Source organism: Diabrotica virgifera, chromosome 1, assembly GCF_917563875.1.
Source record: "Diabrotica virgifera virgifera chromosome 1, PGI_DIABVI_V3a".
Taxonomy (NCBI): Eukaryota; Metazoa; Arthropoda; class Insecta; order Coleoptera; family Chrysomelidae; genus Diabrotica; species Diabrotica virgifera.
Window position 1 is genome coordinate 300,038,723 of NC_065443.1, and position 23,706 is coordinate 300,062,428.

General features: G+C 31.7%; 2 protein-coding genes across 4 annotated transcripts in view; one reads left to right on the top strand and one right to left on the bottom strand.

Moving 5' to 3' along the window:
* On the bottom strand, window positions 1–23,666 carry LOC126885651 (zinc finger protein 227-like). 3 transcript variants are annotated; one of them, XM_050652325.1, is made up of 4 exons: window positions 22,462–23,666; window positions 5,716–5,892; window positions 1,329–1,505; window positions 1–1,160 (listed from the first exon to the last, which is right to left on the bottom strand). In XM_050652325.1, the coding sequence occupies exons 1-4, from the start codon at window positions 22,712–22,714 to the stop codon at window positions 91–93; spliced, it is 1,677 nt and encodes a 558-aa protein (XP_050508282.1). In that variant the 5' UTR covers window positions 22,715–23,666; the 3' UTR covers window positions 1–90. The 3 variants fall into 3 exon arrangements, with proteins under 3 accessions (XP_050508282.1, XP_050508279.1, XP_050508285.1); XM_050652322.1 differs by having other exon boundaries at window positions 1–1,505; window positions 22,462–23,665; XM_050652328.1 differs by lacking the exon at window positions 5,716–5,892 and having other exon boundaries at window positions 1–1,505; window positions 22,462–23,664.
* The window catches only part of LOC126885657 (uncharacterized), a 148,869-nt gene continuing 137,545 nt past the window's right edge, over window positions 12,383–23,706 (top strand). Inside the window, exon 1 of the mRNA XM_050652343.1 lies at window positions 12,383–12,505. The gene's annotated coding sequence lies outside the window, so the exon portion shown is untranslated. The remainder of the gene's footprint in view (window positions 12,506–23,706) is intronic.

The following is a 23,706-nucleotide window of genomic DNA, read 5'->3' on the forward strand; positions in this document are numbered from 1 at the left end:
TCTATCTAAGTTTTATTATTATTGAGGTTTTTTTCTCCATTGTGTGTCCTTAAATGTTTCAAAATATTTATTTGAGAAAACCGGCAAAAACTAACTTTTACACTGGTAAGTCTTTTTCCCAGTGTGCACCATCAAATGTCTTTTTACATGACTTGCTGTAGTAAACTGCTTAAAACAAATTTCACACTTATGAGGTTTTTCTCCAGTGTGTATTCTTAAATGTCTTTTCAAACTTCCATTTTGACTAAATTGTTTAAAACAAATTTCACACTTGTGAGGTTTTTCCCCAGTGTGCATTCTCAAATGTATTTTTAAACTACCTTTTTCGGTAAAATGCTCCAAACATATTTCACACTTATAAGGTTTTTCACCAGTGTGTACTCTCAAATGTCTTTTCAAATTACTCAGTACAGTAAACGTCCTAAAACAGATTTCACACTTGTGAGGTGTTTCCCCAGTGTGCACTATTAAATGTGTTTTTAAACTAAATGTATCCTTAAATTGCTTCAAACAAATTTCACACTTGTAAGGTTTTTCTCCAGTGTGCAACCTCAAATGGCTTTTCAACTGATTTGCTTGAATAAATTGGTTAAAACAAATTTCACACTTGTAAGGTTTTTCTCCAGTGTGCACTCTCAAATGTGATTTCAAAGTACTCGTTGTACTAAATTGCTTAAAACAAATTTCACACTTATAAGGTTTTTCACCAGTGTGTACTCTCAAATGTTTTTTCAAATTACCTAGTAGAGTAAACGTTCTAAAACAGATTTCACACTTATGAGGTGTTTCCCCAGTGTGCAACATCAAATGGCTTTTCAACTGACTTGCTTGAATAAATTGGTTAAAACAAATTTCACACTTGTAAGGTTTTTCTCCAGTGTGCACTTTCAAATGTTTTTTCAAATTACTTAGTGTAGTAAACGGCTTAAAACAAATTTCACATGTGTAGGGTCTCTCACCAGTGTGCAGCCTTAAATGAACTTTCTCATCTTCTTTTCGAGAAAATTTCTTAAAACAAATTTCACACTTGTAAGGTCTTTCTCCAGTGTGCACTCTCAAATGTACTGTCAAGTTATCTGCTCTACTAAACTGCTTAAAACAAATGTCACACTTGAAATATTTCTCCCCAGTGTGCAATCTCAAATGTACTTTCAAATTACCTGCTTGACTAAATTGCTTAAAGCAAATTTCACACTTGTAAGGTTTTTCTCCAGTGTGCAACCTCAAATGACTTTCGAAATGGTATTTCTGAGAAAATTGCTTGAAACAAATTTCACACTTATAAGGTTTCTCCCCAGTGTGCACTCTCAAATGTACTTTCAAATGACCTGCTTGACTAAATTGCTTAAAACAAATTTCACATTTGTAATGCCTTTTTCCAGTCACATCTTTCCTATTTTTATTTAATGTTTTTCCTTCAGCATGTGGATTCGTATAATTTCCTTCGTGGGATGAATGTTCAGTTATTGCCTCCAAATTTTCCACTTTGTCCTCATGGAGATCATCTAAAAATCACACTGACTATAATATAAATATTTGACTTCAAAGGAAAAGAAACGTAAAAATAAAAAAATGATCACATTAAAGGTTAATAAAATGTAAAATAGCTGATGTGTACTCAAGAACACAATTATTAGTTTTAAGAAAGCTGTATCTGTCTTTTATATGTATAATAATCAGCTGCCTTGTCTTTTAAGACATACCCCAATGCATTCAATATAATCATAACACAAAGAAACCAACAATATTGTGACGTAAAGACAGTAGTGCAAGGTTCCACAATGACCATAACAATACTCAGTAATTTTGAAATTTAAACTATTTAGCATAGGGAAAATATTGGGTAGTATATGCCGACATAAATAATAGCGTGATTTGTAATTAAGGACATTGGATTTATCCTTTTATAATTTATAAAGTACATCAAATCACCATTATACCTATACACATATTAGTTATCCATATTTAAATTTCAATCATTTCTGTAAAATTAAATAATTTGTTGACCGAATAAAACTTCAAAACTATTATTATACAAAATTTGTACATTATTTATTTATATTGATTAACTGCATCAAATTACAAAAGTTTTAAGACAACTAGGCTTTAAAAACAATAAATGTTTAAACTATCAGACATCTGAGAATAATACATTACAACAAACTTATTTTAAGACACCCTTCAGTTGTTTTTTAAATAAATAAACTATAATTTTGGAGTAAATACATTAAGGGGTTAATAATAATTCTTTCACACTAAAAATCCTACTAATCAACTTAAATCTCACAAAAATCTCACCAAAAGCTAAAAAATCGATAAAACTCTCATTGTGATGTCGACAGAAGGCGAACAGCTGATAGTCGCATGCGCAATATCGTACCTGTCGTCTTTGTACCAAGAGTTGTATGAAAGATATTAATTACGTTTTATGATTATTGAGTTTTTTTCCACTGTGTGTCCTTAAATGATGTTTCAAAATATTTATTTGAGAAAACCGGCAAAAACAAATTTTTACACTTTAAGTTTTTTCCCAGTGTGCACCATCAAATGTCTTTTTACATGACTTGCTGTAGTAAACTGCTTAAAACAAATTTCACACTTATGAGGTTTTTCTCCAGTGTGCATCATCAAATGCGTTTTCAAATGTCCTCGTTCTCTAAAAGTTCCAAAACAAATTTCGCACTTATAAGGTTTTTCTTCAGTGTGCACTCTCATATGACTTTCCAGTTGGCCTTTCTGAGAAAATTGATTAAAACAAATCTCACACTTGTAAGGTTTTTCTCCAGTGTGCACTCTCGCATGTATTTTCAAATAACTTATAGATGTGAACTTCTTTAAGCAAACTTCACACTTATGAGGTTTTTCCCCAGTGTGCACTCTCAAATGTATTTTGAAATTACCGTCCTGAATAAAGTGCTTAAAACAAATTTCACACTTGTAAGGTTTTTCACCAGTGTGTACTCTCAAATGATTTTTCAAATTACTTAGTACCGTAAACGTCTTAAAACAAATTTCACACTTGTGAGGTTTTTCCCCAGTGTGCACTATCAAATGTGTTTTTAAACTGCATGTATCCTTATATTGCTTTAAACAAATTTCACACTTGTAGGGATTTTCTCCAGTGTGCAACTTCAAATGTCTTTTCAAATGGTTTTTCTCAGAAAATTGCTTGAAACAAATATCACAGTTATAAGGTTTTTCCCCAGTGTGCACTCTTAAATGTATTTTCAACTGAACTGCTTCAATAAATTGCTTAAAACAAATTTCACACTTATGAGGTTTTTCTCCAGTGTGCATCATCAAATGCCTTTTCAAAAGACCTCGTTCTCTAAACTGTTTAAAACAAATTTCACACTTATGAGATTTTTCTCCAGTGTGCATCATCAAATGCCTTTTCAAATGACCTGCTTGAATAAATTGCTTAAAACAAATTTCACACTTGTAATGTCTTTTTCCGGTCACACCTTTCCTATTTTTATTTAATGTTTTTCTTTTAGCATGTGGATTCATACAATTTCCTTCGTGGGATGAATGTTCACTTATTGCCTCCAAAATTTACACTTTGTCCTCATTGAGATAATCTAAAAATCAAACTGACTATAATATAAATATTTGACTCCAAAGGAAAATGAATGTAACAATAAAGAAGTGCAATGATCACATTAAAGGTTAATAAAATGCAAGACAGCTGATGTTTACTCAAGAGCACAATTACTGGGTTTGAGAAAGTTGTGTCTGTCTTTTATATGTCATCAGTCTCCTTGTCTTTTAAGACAACTATTCAATATAATCCTATCAACACAAAGAAACCAACACTATTGTGACGTAAGACAGTAGTGCAAGGTTCCACAATGACCATAACAATATTCAGTAATTTTGAAATTTGAACTATTTAGCATAGGAAAAATATTGGGTAGTATATACCGACATAAATAATAGCGTAATTTGTAATTAAGGACATTGGATTTACCTTTTTTAAATTTATATAGTGTATCAAATCATCAAATCACCAATATACCTACACATATTAGTTATCCATCTTTTAATTTCAATCATTTCTGTAAAATTCAATAATTTGTTGATCGAATGAAACTTCAAAACTATTATTATACAAAATTTGTACATTATTTATTTATTTATGAACTGCATCAAATTACAAAAGTTTTAAGAAACTACGCTTTAAAAACAAACAGCCGTATCGACCTGAAATTGGACCCTCGAAAATTGAAAATCTTTTGGACCCACCACATGACCCAAAACAGATGTGAGATGTTGGAATCGAAACAGATGCCGCCGATGTGTTTCTCTATGGTACCTATTCCGAGAGATCAGTTCAAGTTTCATTTCAAATCTCTTGCCCGGTCGTTCCGGAAAGTGTACTCAACTTCGGCCGGCGCTGGAATCGAAACCGATGCCGTCAAATTTTTGTCACTTGTAATACGTGGAATAGTCTATTGGAACATATTCCGACGTACCCGCTCGAGTTCCATCATGCCATCCCTAAACGAAACGAACGTCACCGATGCGTTCCCTACAAACCCTGCGGTGCGGTGGCTGTGCTAAAACCTATTCCGAGCGAGAATCCAGTTCGAGTTTATTGTAAATTGCGGATTGCGGTCGATGCGGCGCCGTTGGAATCGAATCCGATGCCGTCGACTTTTTGTCACTGGTGCGCGGAATAGACGACTTAAACTTATTCCGAGGTACCTGCTCCAGTTCCATCATGCCATCTCTACTACTAATCAACTTAAATCTCACAAAATCTCACCGAAAACTAAAAAAATCTATAAAACTCTCATTGTGACGTCGATAGAAGGCGATCAGCTGATAGTCGCATGCGCAATATCGTACCTGTCGCCTTTGTACCAAGGGTTGTATGAAAGATATTCAGTACGTTTTATGATTATTGAGTTTTTTTTTCTCCACTGTGTCATTAAATGATGTTTCAAAATATTTATATGAGAAAACCGGCCAAAACTAATTTTTACACTTTAAAGTTTTTTTCCCAGTGTGCACCATCAAATTATGTCTTTTTACATGAATTACTGTAGTAAACTGCTTAAAACAAATTTCACACTTATGAGGTTTTTCTCCAGTGTGTATCATCAAATCCGTTTTCAAATGACATCGTTCTCTAAAATTCCTAAAACAAATTTCGCACTTATAAGGGTTTTTCTTCAGTGTGCTCTCTCATATGACTTTCCAACTGGCCTTTCTGAGAAAATTGATTAAAACAAATCTCACACTTGTAAAGTTTTTCCCCAGTGTGCACTCTCGCATGTATTTTCAAATAACTTGTAGAAGTGAATTTCTTTAAGCAAATTTCACACTTGTAAGGTTTTTCACCAGTGTGTACTCTCAAATGTTTTTTCAAATTACTTAGTACAGTAAACGTCCTAAAACAGATTTCACACTTGTGAGGTGTTTCCCCAGTGTGCACTATTAAATGTGTTTTTAAACTACATGTATCCTTATATTGCTTTAAACAAATTTCACACTTGTAAGGTTTTTCTCCAGTGTGCAACCTCAAATGACTTTCCAATTGGTTTTTCCGAGAAAATTGCTTGAAACAAATCTCACACTTGTAAGGTTTTTCCCCAGTGTGCACTCTCGCATGTATTTTCAAATAACTTGTAGAAGTGAATTTCTTTAAGCAAATTTCACACATGTGAGGTTTCTCCCCAGTGTGCACTCTCAAATGTACTTTCAAATTACCTGCTTGACTAAATTGCTTAAAACAAATTTCACATTTGTAATGCCTTTTTCCAGTCACATCTTTCCTATTTTTATTTAATGTTTTTCCTTCAGCATGTGGATTCGTATAATTTCCTTCGTGGGATGAATGTTCAGTTATTGCCTCCAAAATTTCCACTTTGTCCTCATGGAGATCATCTAAAAATCACACTGACTATAATATAAATATTTGACTCCAAAGGAAAAGGAATGTAAAAATGAAGAAATGTAATGATCACATTAAAGGTCAATAAAATGCAAGACAGCTGATGTGTACTGAAGGACACAATTATTAGGTTTGAGAAAGCTCTAAGGGCCGGTTGTTCGAACACTAATCAACAATGATCACTATCAAATATTTAATTACTGTCACAACTGTCAATGTCAACTTTGGTTGGGTTGCTGAAAACATAGTTGATTATAATTATGAGATTAGTTTATTAATTAACATAACAATTATTAACATAATTGATTAACTAATTTCATAATTGTACTCAATAATTATGTTTTCAGCAACAAAATCAAAGTTGACATTGACAGTTGTGACAGTAATTAAATATTTGATAATGATCATTTTTGATTAGCGTTCGAACAACCGGCCCTTTTCTGTCTTTTATATGGGTAACAATCAGCCTCCTTGTCTTTTAAGGCATACCTCAACGCATTCAATATAATCATATCAACACAAAGAAACCAACAATATTGTGACGTAAAGACAGTAGTGCAAGGTTCTACAATAACCATAACAATGACATATAATGTTCCATAATGACCATAACAATACTCTGTAATTTTGAAATTTGAACTATTTAGCATAAGAAAAATATTTTGTAGAATATACCGACCTAGGTAAAGAATAGCATAATTTGTAATTAAGGACATTGAATTTATGTATCTTTTTATAATTTATATAGTTTATCCAATCACCAATATATATATTCACATTTTAGTTATCCATTAATTATTTATATGGGAAATAAGCCACAATTATAAATAATTAATTTTATATAAATTCATTATTTCATATAAATAATTAATCATAAATATGCCACAAGTAAATAGCTTCAGAACAACATTAGTTATCCATCTTTAAATTTCAATCATTTCTGTAAAGCCGGAACTACATCAATAGAAATGAGTGTGTGAGTGTTGTATTTTAAAATACACTCTGTCTAGGTACACGCTAACGTGTACGCAAATAAAAAAGTTAGGTACACGCTTAAACGTCATCAAATCAGTGACGTCACTATTTAGCGTGCACTCTGACTGGGTTTTTTGGTACACGCTTATTTGAGCTGCGTATATGCTGTGGTATTTAAAAGTATCTGGTATAATGAGTGTCACGAGTGTGGTTAGAATTTGTCTAATCACTAATCACGTTGTGTTTACCCTTTAATATTGATTAATAGTAAAGATTTTTCTTATTTTTAATTTGTTTAGTATTTTTTTAAATTAACTATGGAGTGTGGACAATTATTTAGCTCTATTAATGAGTTTAACAACATTCTAAAACAGTATGAATAAGATAGAGACAAAAATTCGTGATTAGGGGTAGCAGAAATATTAAGATAAATATACAGGACAATTGATTAGTGTGATAAAGCTGAGTAGATCCGCTACAGTAATAGATAGCAATAAAAGTTAGTAACAAAACTTGTAGCAAACCTTGAGCTTCATATTATAAAATTAGTTATATATAATGTTACAGGGCGTTCGATAACATAGTGGCAGATCAAACATAATATGTTTTTTAAATGGAACACCCTATATTTTATTTTATGTTCGAAATCTTCTTAACTTCTCCATCACAAAAATATAAAGGTTTATTATATTATACAGGGTATTCACAAAGTTATAACCAATTATCTATGAAAATCGTAACAAGTTCAACTCCCTGTATAAATAAAAATAAACACAACAGCATTGGTTTATAAACTGGTATAATTAACTTATGATTAAGTATTTTCGATGGGAAATAAGCCACAATTTTACCAAAAAAATGAATTTATTAACGTTTCGACGCCCAAGTCGGGTATTGTTGTCAAAATACAAAATAATACTAAATAAACAAAAATGTTGTTGCTTAGTAAAAAATTCTTCTAATAATTTATTTAATCTGACTCATTTATATCGGCAATTCAGGCATGTATTATACATTTTAAAGTAGAAGACTTTAAAACGATATTGCCAATATTGATGAGTTGCGTTCCTGGGACGACTTTACTAAAAGACAGTTCATTCGATTACATGAAATCAACCTTAACTCAAGAATATCCGCCACAAAAAATCATAGCATGTGATCTGTCTTTAAAAAGACAACCAAATGCAACGATGGCAGTAAAATTTTCGCGTTAGAGATTCCGTAGTAAATCACGACGGAAAACCAGGAAAAAACCTCGTGATACTATCCCGACATCGTTAGTATTTGGGCTTACATTTAGTTTACTCTCAAAACTAATACCAAATTCTGACTTTAATTTATTATATGCTATTTTAAATTATAAATAATATTAATAATACATAGATATTATATAAATAATACTAAAATATAAAATATGTACTAACTCGATATGTTAATGACTTACTAATCGTGGTATTTTCTTTCTATTGACTTCCTCTTTTAGTATGGGTAACCACATCTAAAGTTTTAAAGTCTTCTACTTTAAAATGTATAATACATGCCTGAATTGCCGATATAAATGAGTCATATTAAATAAATTATTAGAAGAATTTCTTACTAAGCAACAACATTTTTGTTTATTTAGTATTATTTCGTATTTTGACAACGACACCCGACTTGGGCGTCGAAACGTTAATAAATTCATTTTTTGGTAAAATTGTGGCTTATTTCCCATCGAAAATACTTAATTGTAAAAATGCCAGAAGGAAATAGCTTCAGAACAAAATTAACTTATGTATAAAAATTATTTTAACAGTGTTTTGTACATGTCATGTCAACTAAATATTTATTTTGCCTACCTGAATACCTACTTTTATATACACATTGATTTATTACAATAATTAAGTTTGAACATCTGAATAGTTCTGCTTCCCTTCCCCTATATAACAAATATTTTTCTATCAAACAAACACTAAACATATCAAAATAGCGTCACTGCGCACGCTAAATAATGACGTCACTTGCTTGATGAAGTTTAATTCGCGTGTACCTAACTTTTTTTATTTGCGTACACGTTAGCGTGTACCTAGACACATCGTTTAAAATACAGAAAAAATATTTGCGGCACAAATTTAAATCTGCTCAAGTATTTTTACGACGTAAATATTTATTTTGTGTGTTGTACCGCCGAATCCACTTAGTGACAAATGTATATTTAAGTCCACACTAACATCGTTGTGCGGCGAAAATTTCTTTGAAGTCGACTGAAAAACCGCCAGACGCCCGATAGCGTGCATTGTTCGTCACGAAAATATTTTTGCACGAATCCTTGCGGCGCACAGTCCACACCAACAAAAATTTCAATACACACGAGCTTTGTGTCAAATACAACGCACAACATTAATTTTTATTGATGTGGATCCGGTTTAAAATTCAATAATTTGTTGACCGAATGAAACTTCAAAACTATTATTATACAAAATTTGTACATTATTTATTTATTTATTAACTGCATAAAATTACAAAAGTTTTAAGAAAGCTACGCTTTAAAAACAATAAATGTTTAAACCATCAAACATCTGAGAATAATAAATTATAACAAACTTATTTTAAGATACCCTTCAGTTGTTTTATAAATAAACTAATTTTGGAGTCAATACCTTAAGGCAGTGGTTCCCAACCTTTTATGTCTGGCGACCCACCTTCTGATGTTTTTTCATATTCGCGACCCATCCCTCACCCATGATGATATATTATATGTACGTTACGCACCTAAAATTCGCCCGCGACCCACTAGTGGGTCGCGACCCACCGGTTGGGAAACGCTGCCTTAAGGGGTTAATAATAATTCTTTCACATTAAAAATCCTACTAATCCACTTAAATCTCACCAAAAGCTAAAAAAATCGATAAAACTCTCATTGTGAAGTCGACAGAAGGCGATCAGCTGATAGTCGCACGCGCAATATCCTACCTGTCGTCTTTGTACCATGGGTTGTATGAAAGATATTAATTACGAATATGCATGCTCCCTAATTTTTAATACACTACCATCTAGTTTTAAAAATTTTAATTCACTAAGAACTTTTCAAAAAAACTTAAATCAATTCTTAATAAGCCATGCCTTTTATTCAGTACGTGAATTTACAGAGTGCTTAGCTCAAATAGAAGATGTCCAATTTTAATTTTTGTAGTTAACATGACTTATACAATAATTGTTGGCAACTTATTGTCCATTTGTCTTAATGTCGTTCTGAAGCTATTTTCTTGTGGCATTTTTATAATCCAGTATATTCAAATGGGAAATAAGCCACAATTTTACCTAAAAATGATTTTATTAACGTTTCGACGCCCAAGTCGGGTGTCGTTGTCAAAATACAAAATAATACTAAATAAACAAAAATGTTGTAATAATTTATTTAATCAGACTCATTTATATCGGCAATTCAGACACGTATTATACATTTTAAAGTAGACGACTTTACTAAAAGATAGTTCATTCGATTACATGAAATCAATCCCAACTCAAGAATATCCGCCACAAAAAATCATAGCATGTGATCTGTCTTTAAAATGACAACCAAATGCAACGGTGGCACTGAAATTCTCGCGTTAGAGATTCCATAGTAAATCACGAGGGAAAACCAGGAAAAACCTCGTGATACTATCCCGATATCGTAAGTATTTGGGTTTACATTTAGTTTACTCTCAAAATCCATTTGTCTTGTACTGTATATTACGTTTGATTGTAACTAGGGCTAACAATACCGAACTAAAATCTGAATACCGGTATTTGATATTTGAAATATCGAGATACCGGTATTAAAACCGGTATTCTAATGTCTAGTCTAATTTGTAAAAAATACTTAGGTTTGTTAACTGCTCAGACTTTGAAAATACTCTTTCGGAAGGTACTGATGTGGTGGGTATTGACAAATAATATTTTATAGCCAAATAATAAAGCTCAGAGAAAGTGGATTTGTATTTTTTCAAAAATTCTATCGGGTTAATTTTTCTTGCAAAATGTGGCATTTCGAAAGAAAATGTGGCATTGGGTAGTAGACGTATAACCATTGGCTTGGTATGTGTAATAAATTATATGCCTGATAAACATTTTAATAAAACGAAATTGTTTATTTTCAAAAAAAACTTATTGAAATTAATTAATATTATTTTAAATTAGATTTATATTGTGCATAAATTAAATTTTTATCTACTAATGTAATATCGGTATTTTTAGATAAATACCGGTTTTTAATACCGGACAATATTCGGGATCCCGGTATTGTAAGCCCTAATTGTAACTGTAGTGTTGTAATGTTTTATTGTAATTTTTGACATGCCCTATGCATACGTGTATGTAACAAAGAGTTAATAAAAATATCTATATATCTATCTACGTTTTATTATTATTGAAGTTTTTTTCTCCACTGTGTGTCCTTAAATGTTTCAAAATATTTATTTGAGAAAACCTGCAAAAACTAATTTTTACACTAGTAAGTTTTTTTCCCAGTGTGCACTATCAAATGTCTTTTTACATGACCTGCTGTAGTAAACTGTTTAAAACAAAATTTCACACTTATAAGGTTCTTCCCCTGTGTTTACTCTTAAATGTCTTTTCAAATCTCCATCTTGACTAAATTGCTTAAAACAAATTTCACACGTATACGGCTTCTCTCGTGTGTATTCTTAAATGCTTTGTCAAACTTCCATTTTGACTAAATTGCTTAAAACAAATTTCACACTTGTGAGGTTTTTCCCCAGTGTGCACTCTCAAATGTCTTTTTACACTACCTTTTTCGGTAAACTGCTCCAAACATATTTCACACTTATAAGGTTTTTCACCAGTGTGTACTCTCAAATGTCTTTTCAAATTACTTAGTACAGTAAACGTCCTAAAACAGATTTCACACTTGTGAGGTGTTTCCCCAGTGTGCACTATTAAATGTGTTTTTAAACTAAATGTATCCTTATATTGCTTTAAACAAATTTCACACTTATAAGGTTTTTCTCCAGTGTGCAACCTCAAATGACTTTTCAACTGACTTGCTTGAATAAATTGGTTAGAACAAATTTCACACTTGTAAGGTTTCTCCCCAGTGTGCACTCTCAAATGTATTTTCAAATGACCTGCTCGACTAAATTGTTTAAAACAAATTTCACATTTGTAATGCCTTTTTCCGGTCACACCTTTCCTATTTTTATTTAATGTTTTTTCTTCAGCATGTGGATTCGTATAATTTCCTTCGTGGGATGAATGTTCAGTTATTGCCTCCAAAATTTCCACTTTGTCCTCATGGGGATCATCTAAAAATCACACTGACTATAATATAAATATTTGACTTCAAAGGAAAAGGAATGTAAAAATAAAAAAAATGCACATTAAAAGTTAATAAAATGTAAAATAGCTGATGTGTACTCTAGAACACAATTATTAGTTTTAAGAAAGCTGTATTCGCGGTGTGCAAGTACTTGGAAGGAAAACGAGAAACGACCGTGCGCGAGTCGCGGAGAAATAGCGCAATACCTTAAATAATTCATATTGTCAATTGAAATTGTCAAATTGACGTATATTTCATACCTTCTGTCATTGAAGCAGAAAAATTATATATTGCTCCACAATATTGATATGATATGCAATTATTATATAAAGGTAAATTTAATTAATTGTATTTTGATTGCAGTACTGCATTTTAATAACTAATTTTATTTACTACATACAATTGTTTACGTTTGCATAACATAACCTGCATCTTATTTTTTCTTATTATTTTTTTGGACTATGGCCTTGACAATTATCCAGCAACCAGGACTAATATAATTGGCCAATATAATTAAAAGTGCGAATAAAAGTACAAAGCGTAGAAATAGAGGTCACTTTGCCGAACTTGGCACGGTCCCAATATGTCTTTTATATGTATAATAATCAGCTGCCTTGTCTCTTAAGGCATACCTCAATGCATTTAATATAATTATAATACAAAGAAACCAACAATATTGTGACGTAAAGACAGTAGTGCAAGGTTCCACAATGACCATAACAATTACATAATGTTCCACAATGACCATAACAATACTCAGTAATTTTGAAATTTAAAGTATTTAGCATAGGAAAAATATTGGGTAATATATGCCGACATAAATAATAGTGCGATTTATAATTAAGGACATTGGATTTATCCTTTTATAATTTATAAAGTACATCAAATCACCATTATACCTATACACATATTAATATTATTCTGAAGCTATTTCCTTGTGGCATTTTCATAATTAACTATTTTAAATGGGAAATAAGCCACAATTTTACCAAAAAAATAATTTTATTAACGTTTCGACGCCCAAGTCGGGTGTCGTTGTCAAAATCAAGTAGAATAGAATAGAATAGAATACTTTATTGGTATAGCTTTACAGCTGCCATCATAAAGATGGATATACACGTCAGATATACAACACAATATAGTCACAGACACATAATCAAATACCTATACATACACTTAAATTTTAGATTTAACATAATGTACATTGATAAATATGAAAATTATTAATATTAGACAGAACTCATAACAGCAATCTAGTTGCTAAGTATTCTTCTACACTGTAGAATGCATGTTTACATAGTATACTTTTCACAACTCTTTTGAATTTCACCGGATGCAAAGATCTAACTTCATTTGGAAGATGATTATATAGCCTGACCCCCACATAATCTGTGGACTTCTCAAATTTGGATAGTTTGTGACCAACAGTAACAAACTGATTGGCATTCCTAGTTGAGTATGCATGTAAATCAGAATTTCTCTTGAATGAATGTAAATTATGCTTAATATACAATATGGATCTCAAGATATATATGGAAGGCAACGGTAAGATATTGTTATTAATGAAAACTTGCTTACAAGTATGCCCAAAAGGAATATTGAAGATAAGTCTAATAATTCTCTTCTGTTTAATAAACACTGTGTCTGATTTTGTGGAATTACCCCATAACGTAACATTATAAGTAAGGTGACAATAAACCAAAGAATAATATACATTAATGAGAGTTTTAATACTGAGTGTTCTCTTCAACTGTACTAAAGCATAGAATGAACAATTTAGTTTCTTATTAACATATTCAACGTGAACATCCCAACTCATAAACTGGTCCAAGAATACACCTAAAAATTTTATGTTTGGAATATTTACAATTTCAGGAATAGACACAACTGGCATATTTCGTTTGCATCTAAAATGTATATACGATGTTTTATCAATATTCAGTTGTAGCAAGTTTTGTGTACACCATGTTTGGAATAATCTGATAACCCTTGACACTCTATTTTGAAGCCCTACGTATGTATGTGCTGATACAATCACAGATGAGTCATCTGCGTACATTACAATGTGGTCATGAGTAATATGATCGGGTAGGTCATTGACAAAAATAAGAAATAGCAGTGGTCCCAACACAGATCCCTGCGGCACTCCTACATCTACACTGAAGATGTCTGACCTTTCCTTGTTTAATTCAACATAGAATTTCCTCTCCAGAAGATATGAGTTCAATAAATTTAACATGTTACCTCTTATTCCGTGGACATACAATTTGTTAAGGACAAATTCAAATTTAAGACTGTCGAATGCTCTGGAAAGATCAAAGAAGATACCCACTACAAGAAGACCATCATCAAGATGCCTATAGACAGATTCCATAAATACTTCAGTAGCCCCCTCTGTTGATCTTCCGGATCGAAAGCCATGCTGTTCTGAACACAGTGCATTATTTTTGTCCAAAAACTGTATGATCCTAGTGTAGTAAGCTCGTTCAAAAATTTTTGAAATTACATTTAACAAAGAAATAGGTCTATAATTATCAATACAAGTGTGATCGGATTTTTTATATACTGGAACAATTTTACTTAATTTTAGGTTTTCAGGAAATTCACCTGTGTTGTATACTAGGTTAATTAAATATGCCAGCGGTTCTGATATAACATCCTTGATGTGTTTGATCATTCTTGTGTTTAATTCATCATTTCCAAAAGAATGTTTATTTTTAAGACCACAAATAATATCAAGAACTTCATCAGATGTTACTGGAAAATAAACAAAACTGTCTATAGTCCACCTATGTGATAAAGTACAGTTTTGAGGGTTATTGTCAAGCCTATTTTTTAGTGCATTATTTCTGTCATTGAAATGGCATGCAAAATATTGAGCTAAATTTTTATCATCTGATATTAGTTTGTCTTCAATTTTGAGTTTAATTTTATTAGTACTTTGCTTTCTCCCTATAGTTTTATTTACTATACTCCACATAGTTTTTTGTTTATTATTACTACTTATAATTTGAAGATAATTGAATTCCCTTTTCTTTTCAGCAATAAGATTATTGTATTCCTTCTTGGTAGCTTTATACTCATTCCAGATGTTACTATTATTAGAGTTTTTAGCTTCATTAAATAGGTTTTTTAATTGTTTACTCCTAGCATATATGTCATGATCAACCCAACCTTTACTTTTATGCACGTCCTTACCTATTTTACTTTTAAGGGGACAGTTTGAAGTAATAGCAAAGTTTAAAGTATCCATAAATTCGATAAAAGCGTTATTAATATTACTTTCATTGTATACCTCGCAAAAACCAATCCTCATTAAGTCTTGTTTTAGGATGTCTAAATTATTATCATTTAAACACCTAAAACACTGCTGTTTTATATTAGATTCCATCCTATCCTGATTACGACCTACAACAATGTCAAAAATAATGGCAAGATGGTCACCCATATTGGGTTGATTGACTTGACAAGTATGATTCATAGTGATATTATTAGTAGCAATGTAGTCAATTTTTGTTTTTGTTACTTTATTGTTATTCATGAAAATACGTGTTGGTATATTTGGGATATTAAGAGACAAACCAAACGATTGAAAAAGATCATCTAATCGAAGTTTTTCATTGCTCTGAATTAAGTAGTTGATATTAAAGTCTCCACAGAGATAAATTTTATCAACACGGTTGTGAAAATGACCTAAAATATTAAAACAATTATTTATAAAAGAATCTAGATTGCTGTTAGGCGTTCTGTACACATTAATGACTAGAAATTTACAGTTACTGATTAAAATAGTCACAGCACAACATTCAAAGCTTTCTTCCTCAGAGAATTTACGGCAATCAACGACTGAGACTGCATACTTGTCTGTCCCAGATTTAGATAAAATAAGAGTTCCACCATGTATTTTATTTTTTCTAGTAAAATGGGTTACTAAAGTGTACCCTGGGATATAAATAAGATTAATATTATCCTCATTACACCAGTGCTCCTGAATACATAGAATGTCAGGTTTTTCAGCATTAGAAAAAAGCTCAAGATTTAAAAGTTTGTTTGTTAAACATTGTACATTAACCGAGATTAACTTCAATTTAAAGTCATTTACTATACGTGAAATAGTTGTATTGCTTGAGGACCCACCTAATGCGACAGCGTCCTCCTCATCTTGAAAAACGAGACTAATGCTCCGCTGGGCCAGATTTCTCGCTTCCATGCATTCTTAATTAAGTCTCGTCTAATGGTCACTTTCATGGATGCATATATGTCAGATTTTTTGGACTGATGGATTTCGCATTTTACGCCATCTAAATGATTTTCCAGGAACTTTTCTAATTGCTCCGGTTTTGTGTCAGGCTTTAGGCGAGTCACATGTAGGTTGATCATTTGTGGAACAGCCTCAATGTTGCAAGGTGACTCGGTACTTCCAACTAAGAACTTCCTCTTTTTTCTATGAGCTACCTGTGTCCACGCACCGTTGCTTGAAGACTCTGAAAGAACCGGAGCATTATTTTCAGTGTTCAACAGATTATGTAAAACAGTTTGAGTTTTGGCTTCTTGCATTGCGGCACTCATTTGTCTTGATGTAATGTATTTTTTTTCATTTGGCACTTCATTTCCAAAGTTTGTCGATGTTGAGGATCGCGCTAGCGTTCCGTCTGCAGGAATTTTAGTCACTACTAATTCAGTTTGTTTACTATTAGTAAGGTCATTAACATTTTGTAGTTGTTTATCATCTTTACCAGGGGAAGTCCAGTTTTTTCTTTTGTCAACGTTAATTACCTTGAATTCAGGTTCTTTAGTTTTTTGTTTTACTTTTTCTTCAAGGAGCTCGTTAGTTCTTTTTAACAATTGATTATTATCAAATAAAATTTTATATTTTTCCTCTTTTTCACTTAAAATTGTTTTTAGAAAATCAATTTCCAACTGTAGGATATGTGCATTTACCTCTTGAGTATGACTTACTGAGTTTCCTTTGGAATTTTCAGATTGTTCACATGTCTCACATACAATTCTAGTATCACATAACTTTATACATTTCTGCTTTTTTCTTGATGAACAAGATAAATGAAAAATACTTCCACATTTTATGCACACTATAACGTTAGTAGTTTTCTGGCAACATTTGAATGCTTTTTCCTTAAAATTCTCATCATTTACAGAGAGGAGTAATTTCACGTGCGCATCGTTCGGCGCCATCTTGAATATTACTGTATTATTAAATAGCAGTATTATTTTGTATTTTGACAACGACACCCGACTTGGGCGTCGAAACGTTAATAAAATTATTTTTTTGGTAAAATTGTGGCTTGTTTCCCATTTAAAATAGTTAATTATACACATATTAGTTATCCATCTTTAAATTTCAATCATTTCTGTAAAATTAAATAATTTGTTGACCGAATAAAACTTCAAAACTATTATTATACAAAATTTGTACATTATTTATTTATATTTGTTAACTGCATCAAATTACAAATGTCTTAAGACAACTAGGCTTTAAAAACAATAAATGTTTAAACTATCAAACATCCGAGAATAATACATTACAACAAACTTATTTTAAGACACCCTTCAGTTGTTTTTTAAATAAACTATAATTTTGGAGTCAATACATTAAGGGGTTAATAATAATTCTTTCACACTAAAAATCCTACTAATCAACTTAAATCTCACCAAAAGCTAAAAAATCGATAAAACTCTCATTGTGATGTCGACAGAAGGCAATCAGCTGATAGTCGCATGGGCAATATCGTACCTGTTGTCTTTGTACCAAGGGTTATATGAAAGATATTAATTACGTTTTATGATTATTGAGTTTTTTTTCCACTGTGTGTCCTTAAATGATGTTTCAAAATATTTATTTGAGAAAACCGGCAAAAACTAATTTTTACACTTTAAGTTTTTTTCCCAGTGTGCACCATCAAATGCCTTTTTACATGACTTGCTGTAGTAAACTGCTTAAAACAAATTTCACACTTATGAGGTTTTTCTCCAGTGTGCATCATCAAATGCGTTTTCAAATGTCCTCGTTCTCTAAAATTTCTTAAACAAATTTCGCACTTATAAGGTTTTTCTTCAGTGTGCACTCTCATATGACTTTCCAATTGGCCTTTCTGAGAAAATTGATTAAAACAAATCTCACACTTGTAAGGTTTTTCTCCAGTGTGCACTCTCGCATGTATTTTCAAATAACTTGTAGATGTGAACTTCTTTAAGCAAATTTCACACTTGTGAGGTTTTTCCCCAGTGTGCACTATCAAATGTGTTTTTAAACTACTAGTATCCTTATATTGCTTTAAACAAATTTCACACTTGTAAGGTTTTTCTCCAGTATGCAACCTCAAATGACTTTCCAAATGGTTTTTCTGAGAAAATTGCTTGAAACAAATTTCGCATTTGTAAGGTTTTTCTCTAGTGTGCAACATCAAATGTGTTTTTAAGTTACTTGCTTGAATAAATTGCTTAAAACAAAGTTCACACTTGTGAGGTTTTTCTCCAGTGTGCACTCTCAAATGTTGTTTAAATTGGCCTGCTTGACTAAATTGCTTCAAACAAATTTCACATTTGTAATGCCTTTTTCCAGTCATAACTTTCCTATTTTTATTTAATGTTTTTCCTTCAGCATGTGGATTCATAGAATTTCCTTCATGGGATGAATGTTCAGTTATTGCCTCCAAAATTTCCACTTTGTCCTCATGAAGATAATCTAAAAATCAAACTCACTATAATATAATTATTTGACTCCAAAGGAAAATGAATGTAAAAATAAAGAAATGTAATGATTACACTAAAGGTTAATAAAACGCAAGACAGCTGATGTGTACTCAACGACACAATTATTAGGTTTGAGAAAGCTGTGTCTGCCTTTTATATGCATCATAATCAGCCTCCTTATCTATTAAGAGTGTAGGCGCAAATATTTTACAAAGCTATCCCTACCTTCTCTTTTTTTACATGTAGTAAAACTTATCACTGGTATGGAAACTGCAGATGTAAACATTAGTAGTTGACAATGACATTGTCATTAGCATTATAGAGATTTTCGTTCAGTTTTTGAATGTTCTTGGATAACCGTTACTTGTGTAATTACTTAAATTATAGGATTACTTTTTCACTAACTATGTATTCAGTTATTGCAATAAGTTATATAGTATACAATAAAAACTAATACTTCATCCAGAAAGGGGGAAAAGTGATAAAGTGATTTTTAATTTATTACATTGTTACTATGGAACGCTTATATAAATTTTGAACATCTTTAACAACAAAATACTTGGATCACAGGAAATATCCTGGTGTATTCTCTGCTTAAATCTTCCATAAATAATAAACAATAAATAACTTTTTATTAATTTCACGTCTTAAATCAATTATTTATCAAATACACTATCAATATTATTGGCATTGGCCTTTGGCCATAGGGCAAATACATTGGCTTATAGGGAAGTCCTTACAGTAGGGATCCTGGCCTATATAGAAAAATGCAGGCGGGTGTGGGGTAATACTGACTTTGGTTGCATTGATGGTGTATTGGCTAAACGTGCAGGGCAGGGTATGGTGATGATAGAAAAGGCATTCAGGCATCAAATATCCAAACAAAATCTTTTCAGGCAATAAAAATGAAAAGACCTTCTCCAAAGATATAAAAACTTACTGAAATGATGACATCTCCTGAGGTAAAATATACCGGAAGTAAAATGAGCCTCCGTTCGGATCTCCGGGTGAGGACTATCTCAGGCGATCATCATTGCAGGTTAGAAAAATCAGGATAGGGTCGTGGAATCTTGGTGGTCTTATAGGTAAGAGTCTGGAGTTAGTGGATGCGCTCAAACGAAGGAGAGTTCAAATTGCTTGCATTCAAGAAACTAGGTGGAAAGGTCAAAGGGCGAAAGAACTAGGTGAAGGTTACAAATTGTGGTATGCAGGGAGTAGTAACACTAGAAATGGAGTTGGTATAATTGCTTATAGTGAAATGAAAGATAACATGGTGGAAGTTGTAAGAACGAGTGATAGAATGATGTCAGTGAATTTCCTCGACTTTGGCTCTGTCTTGTTTTATCCTATCTTCAATATTCACAGAATTCAATTCGGGAAAATTGAATAACATAATATTGTTAGATTTTACAATTCTATCATTTATTTCTATGAACATTTCCTCAAATGGCAAACCTGTCGCATTGGAGTTGCATTTCAGTTCATCAATAGTCTTCCTTAGATCACAAATCTGATTATCCTTTTCATGTAAGGATTTTTCATTAGCACACTTAAGTTTCTCTACCTCAATCTTTAGATCTTCAAGCATAGACTTCAAAATTGGTACTAACAGTAAACCTTGCTCACAATCCTCACAGAAATATTTTAATTTCCTAGTATCTGCTGCCAATTAAACACATCTTACTTCTGTAGCTGTTATACTGGCACAATTAATATGTAGAGCCCTCTTACATCTATCACACTTGAAAGAAGTCTTATCAAGCATTTGCCCATATTTGAATATTCAACAGAATGTCAACCATACCCTTCAATAAAGATAGTAAGTCACTTCACTGGTATATGGTAATTACTTATCTATCACTATCAATTTGTCCTAACTGCTTTAAGTTTTTGTTTAAAAAAAGAAAACTAAAGGTACAAACTTTGCATTGCAGTTATTGCAATTTACAAACAAATTGTTTTTTCAAAAAAGAAAGATGATCTTCAAATTCCTTGTACTAATTCAGCTTATTTTGATTTAACTTTAAAAATTAATTGTTGATATTTACTTGTAAAACAACAATTTTTAGGAGCAATTGCTAATTACATCCATTGAGGTTGATTTCTAATTTTAAACTGATCCTATTGTGTATATCTTTGCCGTAAATGCCGGTCAAATTTGACCGGTTGTATCTCAGGAACCACCTATAACGATGAAACGTTTTTTCTTTTTTAAAAGAAGCGTCCTGCCACTTTTTTCAATAAGGTTTCCATGATTTCATTTAATTTAATATTTCCCGAGATATTCTATTTGTTTATAAGCCAAAAAATTGTTTATAATTTCAAAATATTCCTGAGGCCACATAAATAGTCCAATTTCAATTCGGTAAGGTACATTAGATACGTACAGTGTCTTTTTACACAAAAATCATAGTTATTCTTATGTATTATAATATATGTGGTTATTATAGCGACAGTAAATTTTTAATTTACAGTTCAATTGTTGCTAAACTGTTCATTCAATTTACATCGGCTTCTGGAATTATATTCTATACGAAAAGAGCTTTTATATTACCAAGTTATTTAATTATTGATAAACAATTACTTATCTAAAATTTTATTTGAAAATTAAAGATTTTGTTGGAAAAACCCGAATTTTCCAGGGAAAATTTTCATCGAAATAAATTGGGAAGAACACGCCTTTATGCAATATTAAATTGCGGTGAATTTTTATTTGCTTGTTTTTGATTTAAAGTTAAACTCTTTAGAGTTATAGAGCAAAAGTTGAAAAAAACACGATTTTCGGGCGCCATTGGGTATATAAAAAAAGTAGCACACTATCGGCGGACTTTGCATACCTATATTATTAATACAATCATAAGATTCGATTACAGCAATAAAATTGCTGGTAAATAACTTTTCCCAAAAATGGCCTATTCTCCGATAATCTGCCCAGACTATTAATACAGCGATACAATAAACACATAGCAACAACTCATTTAGGATTGATTTATTCATTAACCTCATATCACGACAACAAAGCAACTGATTGTTTTATCAGTAAAAATTCGATGTGTCTCCAAGCACCTTCTACCAGTAAAATATCGGCTGATATTTACTGGGCTCCTAAATCGATGTGTGTAATTAGTGTTAGAGATCATACCTTCTTTATTACACTATACTAAAATCATAATAACGATGCACTAGAAATATAAATAAACCAAGACACGTTGAATGTTACGAGGAGCACACCCGAATCATGATTTATAATGTATAAACTTTGTAAATCATGATTTGGGATTTACAATGTATTCGTCCCTCAAAGCAACAGTAGGATATGTACATATCTATCCTACTGTTGCACTGCATATGCGTATATACATACACATCGCATCGGTCCAATATGACTTAACTGGTTGAACGGTGCACTCATGCAACAGTAGGATATGTATATATCCTACTGTTGCTTTGAGGCGACGGTATATTATAAATTATGATTTGGGAGTGCTCCTCGTAACAATCAACATGTCTTGGTTTGTTTAGTTCTAGTGCACCTTTATTGTGATTGTAGTTTAGTACATATATTATTGTTACTAACCTTTTTCAGTTTTTTGGTCTTCTTCAAATGGGTGAATTTTACTTTCACTCTGTTCTATTTTAGTATTTATAGGATGTTCCTTTACCTCTAAATAATAATTTGTGTCATGTATACTTTGCGTATTGGATTCATCCTTAATTTCACATTTAACGTCATCCAAAAGAGGATGAATTTCACATTTAAGGTCATCCAGGTCATTATACTCTACTTCTACTTTACACCTTTCATCACTAATTTCTTGTTTGACTTCCATTTGACTAAACTTGATTTTACGTATTTGAATAATAATTTTACATCCAAAATATGAAATCACTAAACAATTCTATAAGGACACACACAGTTTATATTACCAAATATTTACAGACATCATACAGACAGAAAAATTATTAAAATTCATTGTGACGACCTTATGTTTGCTTAAAACATCTATCTATCTGTCACGTCTGTCATTGCGACTTCCCCAGCCAGACAGCGTTGCCACTGGGCCACTGGCAAGGGTTGCCAACACAAGAATCTACAGGTCGAGCAAGTCTTGTAAATTTCACGATTGCGAGCCACGTTTCACGCAACCGTGTTTGCGTACTTGTGTTTCGAGTTGCGTGGTCGTGCGGAGTTATATTTACCAATTCGCGCAATCGTACTTGAGACGCTGTGTCGGGTGAGGTGTTTGAAAATTTGTGTAACTTGATTGCTTGATTCTGTGGTGTGAAGGTGGTTAAACTTTTGTTTTATTTTTTTTTGTTTTGTTTGTTTTTGTTGTTGCGAATATATCGCAGAAAGTTTTTAGATGAAGTAATTGTATGATGAAGATAACACAGAAAATACAAGAAGGCAGCATACTTTGCAAAACAATTGTTACAATTTGAAATCAACAATTTGTTAAGTTGTTGTCTTGCAGGTAAAAAAAGTGACTTTTTAAAAAAATTATATCTTGGAAACTAAAAATTATTTTTATTTATAATTGAAACATGTAAAAGTATAGTACTCTCAAAAAAATTTCAGCCAAAAATATTCATTTTTGTAGAGTTGACTGCAATTTTTCCACAACCAGCCCTTTTTTGCAGTGAGCAGCATAACAAGTCCAGTCTCATCTGAAATCAAAGTTTCTTGTAGTTTATACTTCTGGCTAGTGAATGAACAAAGGATTTTTTATTAGATGAGGTCATTTTTGTTTTATAAAAAAAACTACTTTAAAAATGAGAAAAATTGGGGTCAAAAATGTGTTTAAACTTATGTAAAATCTTC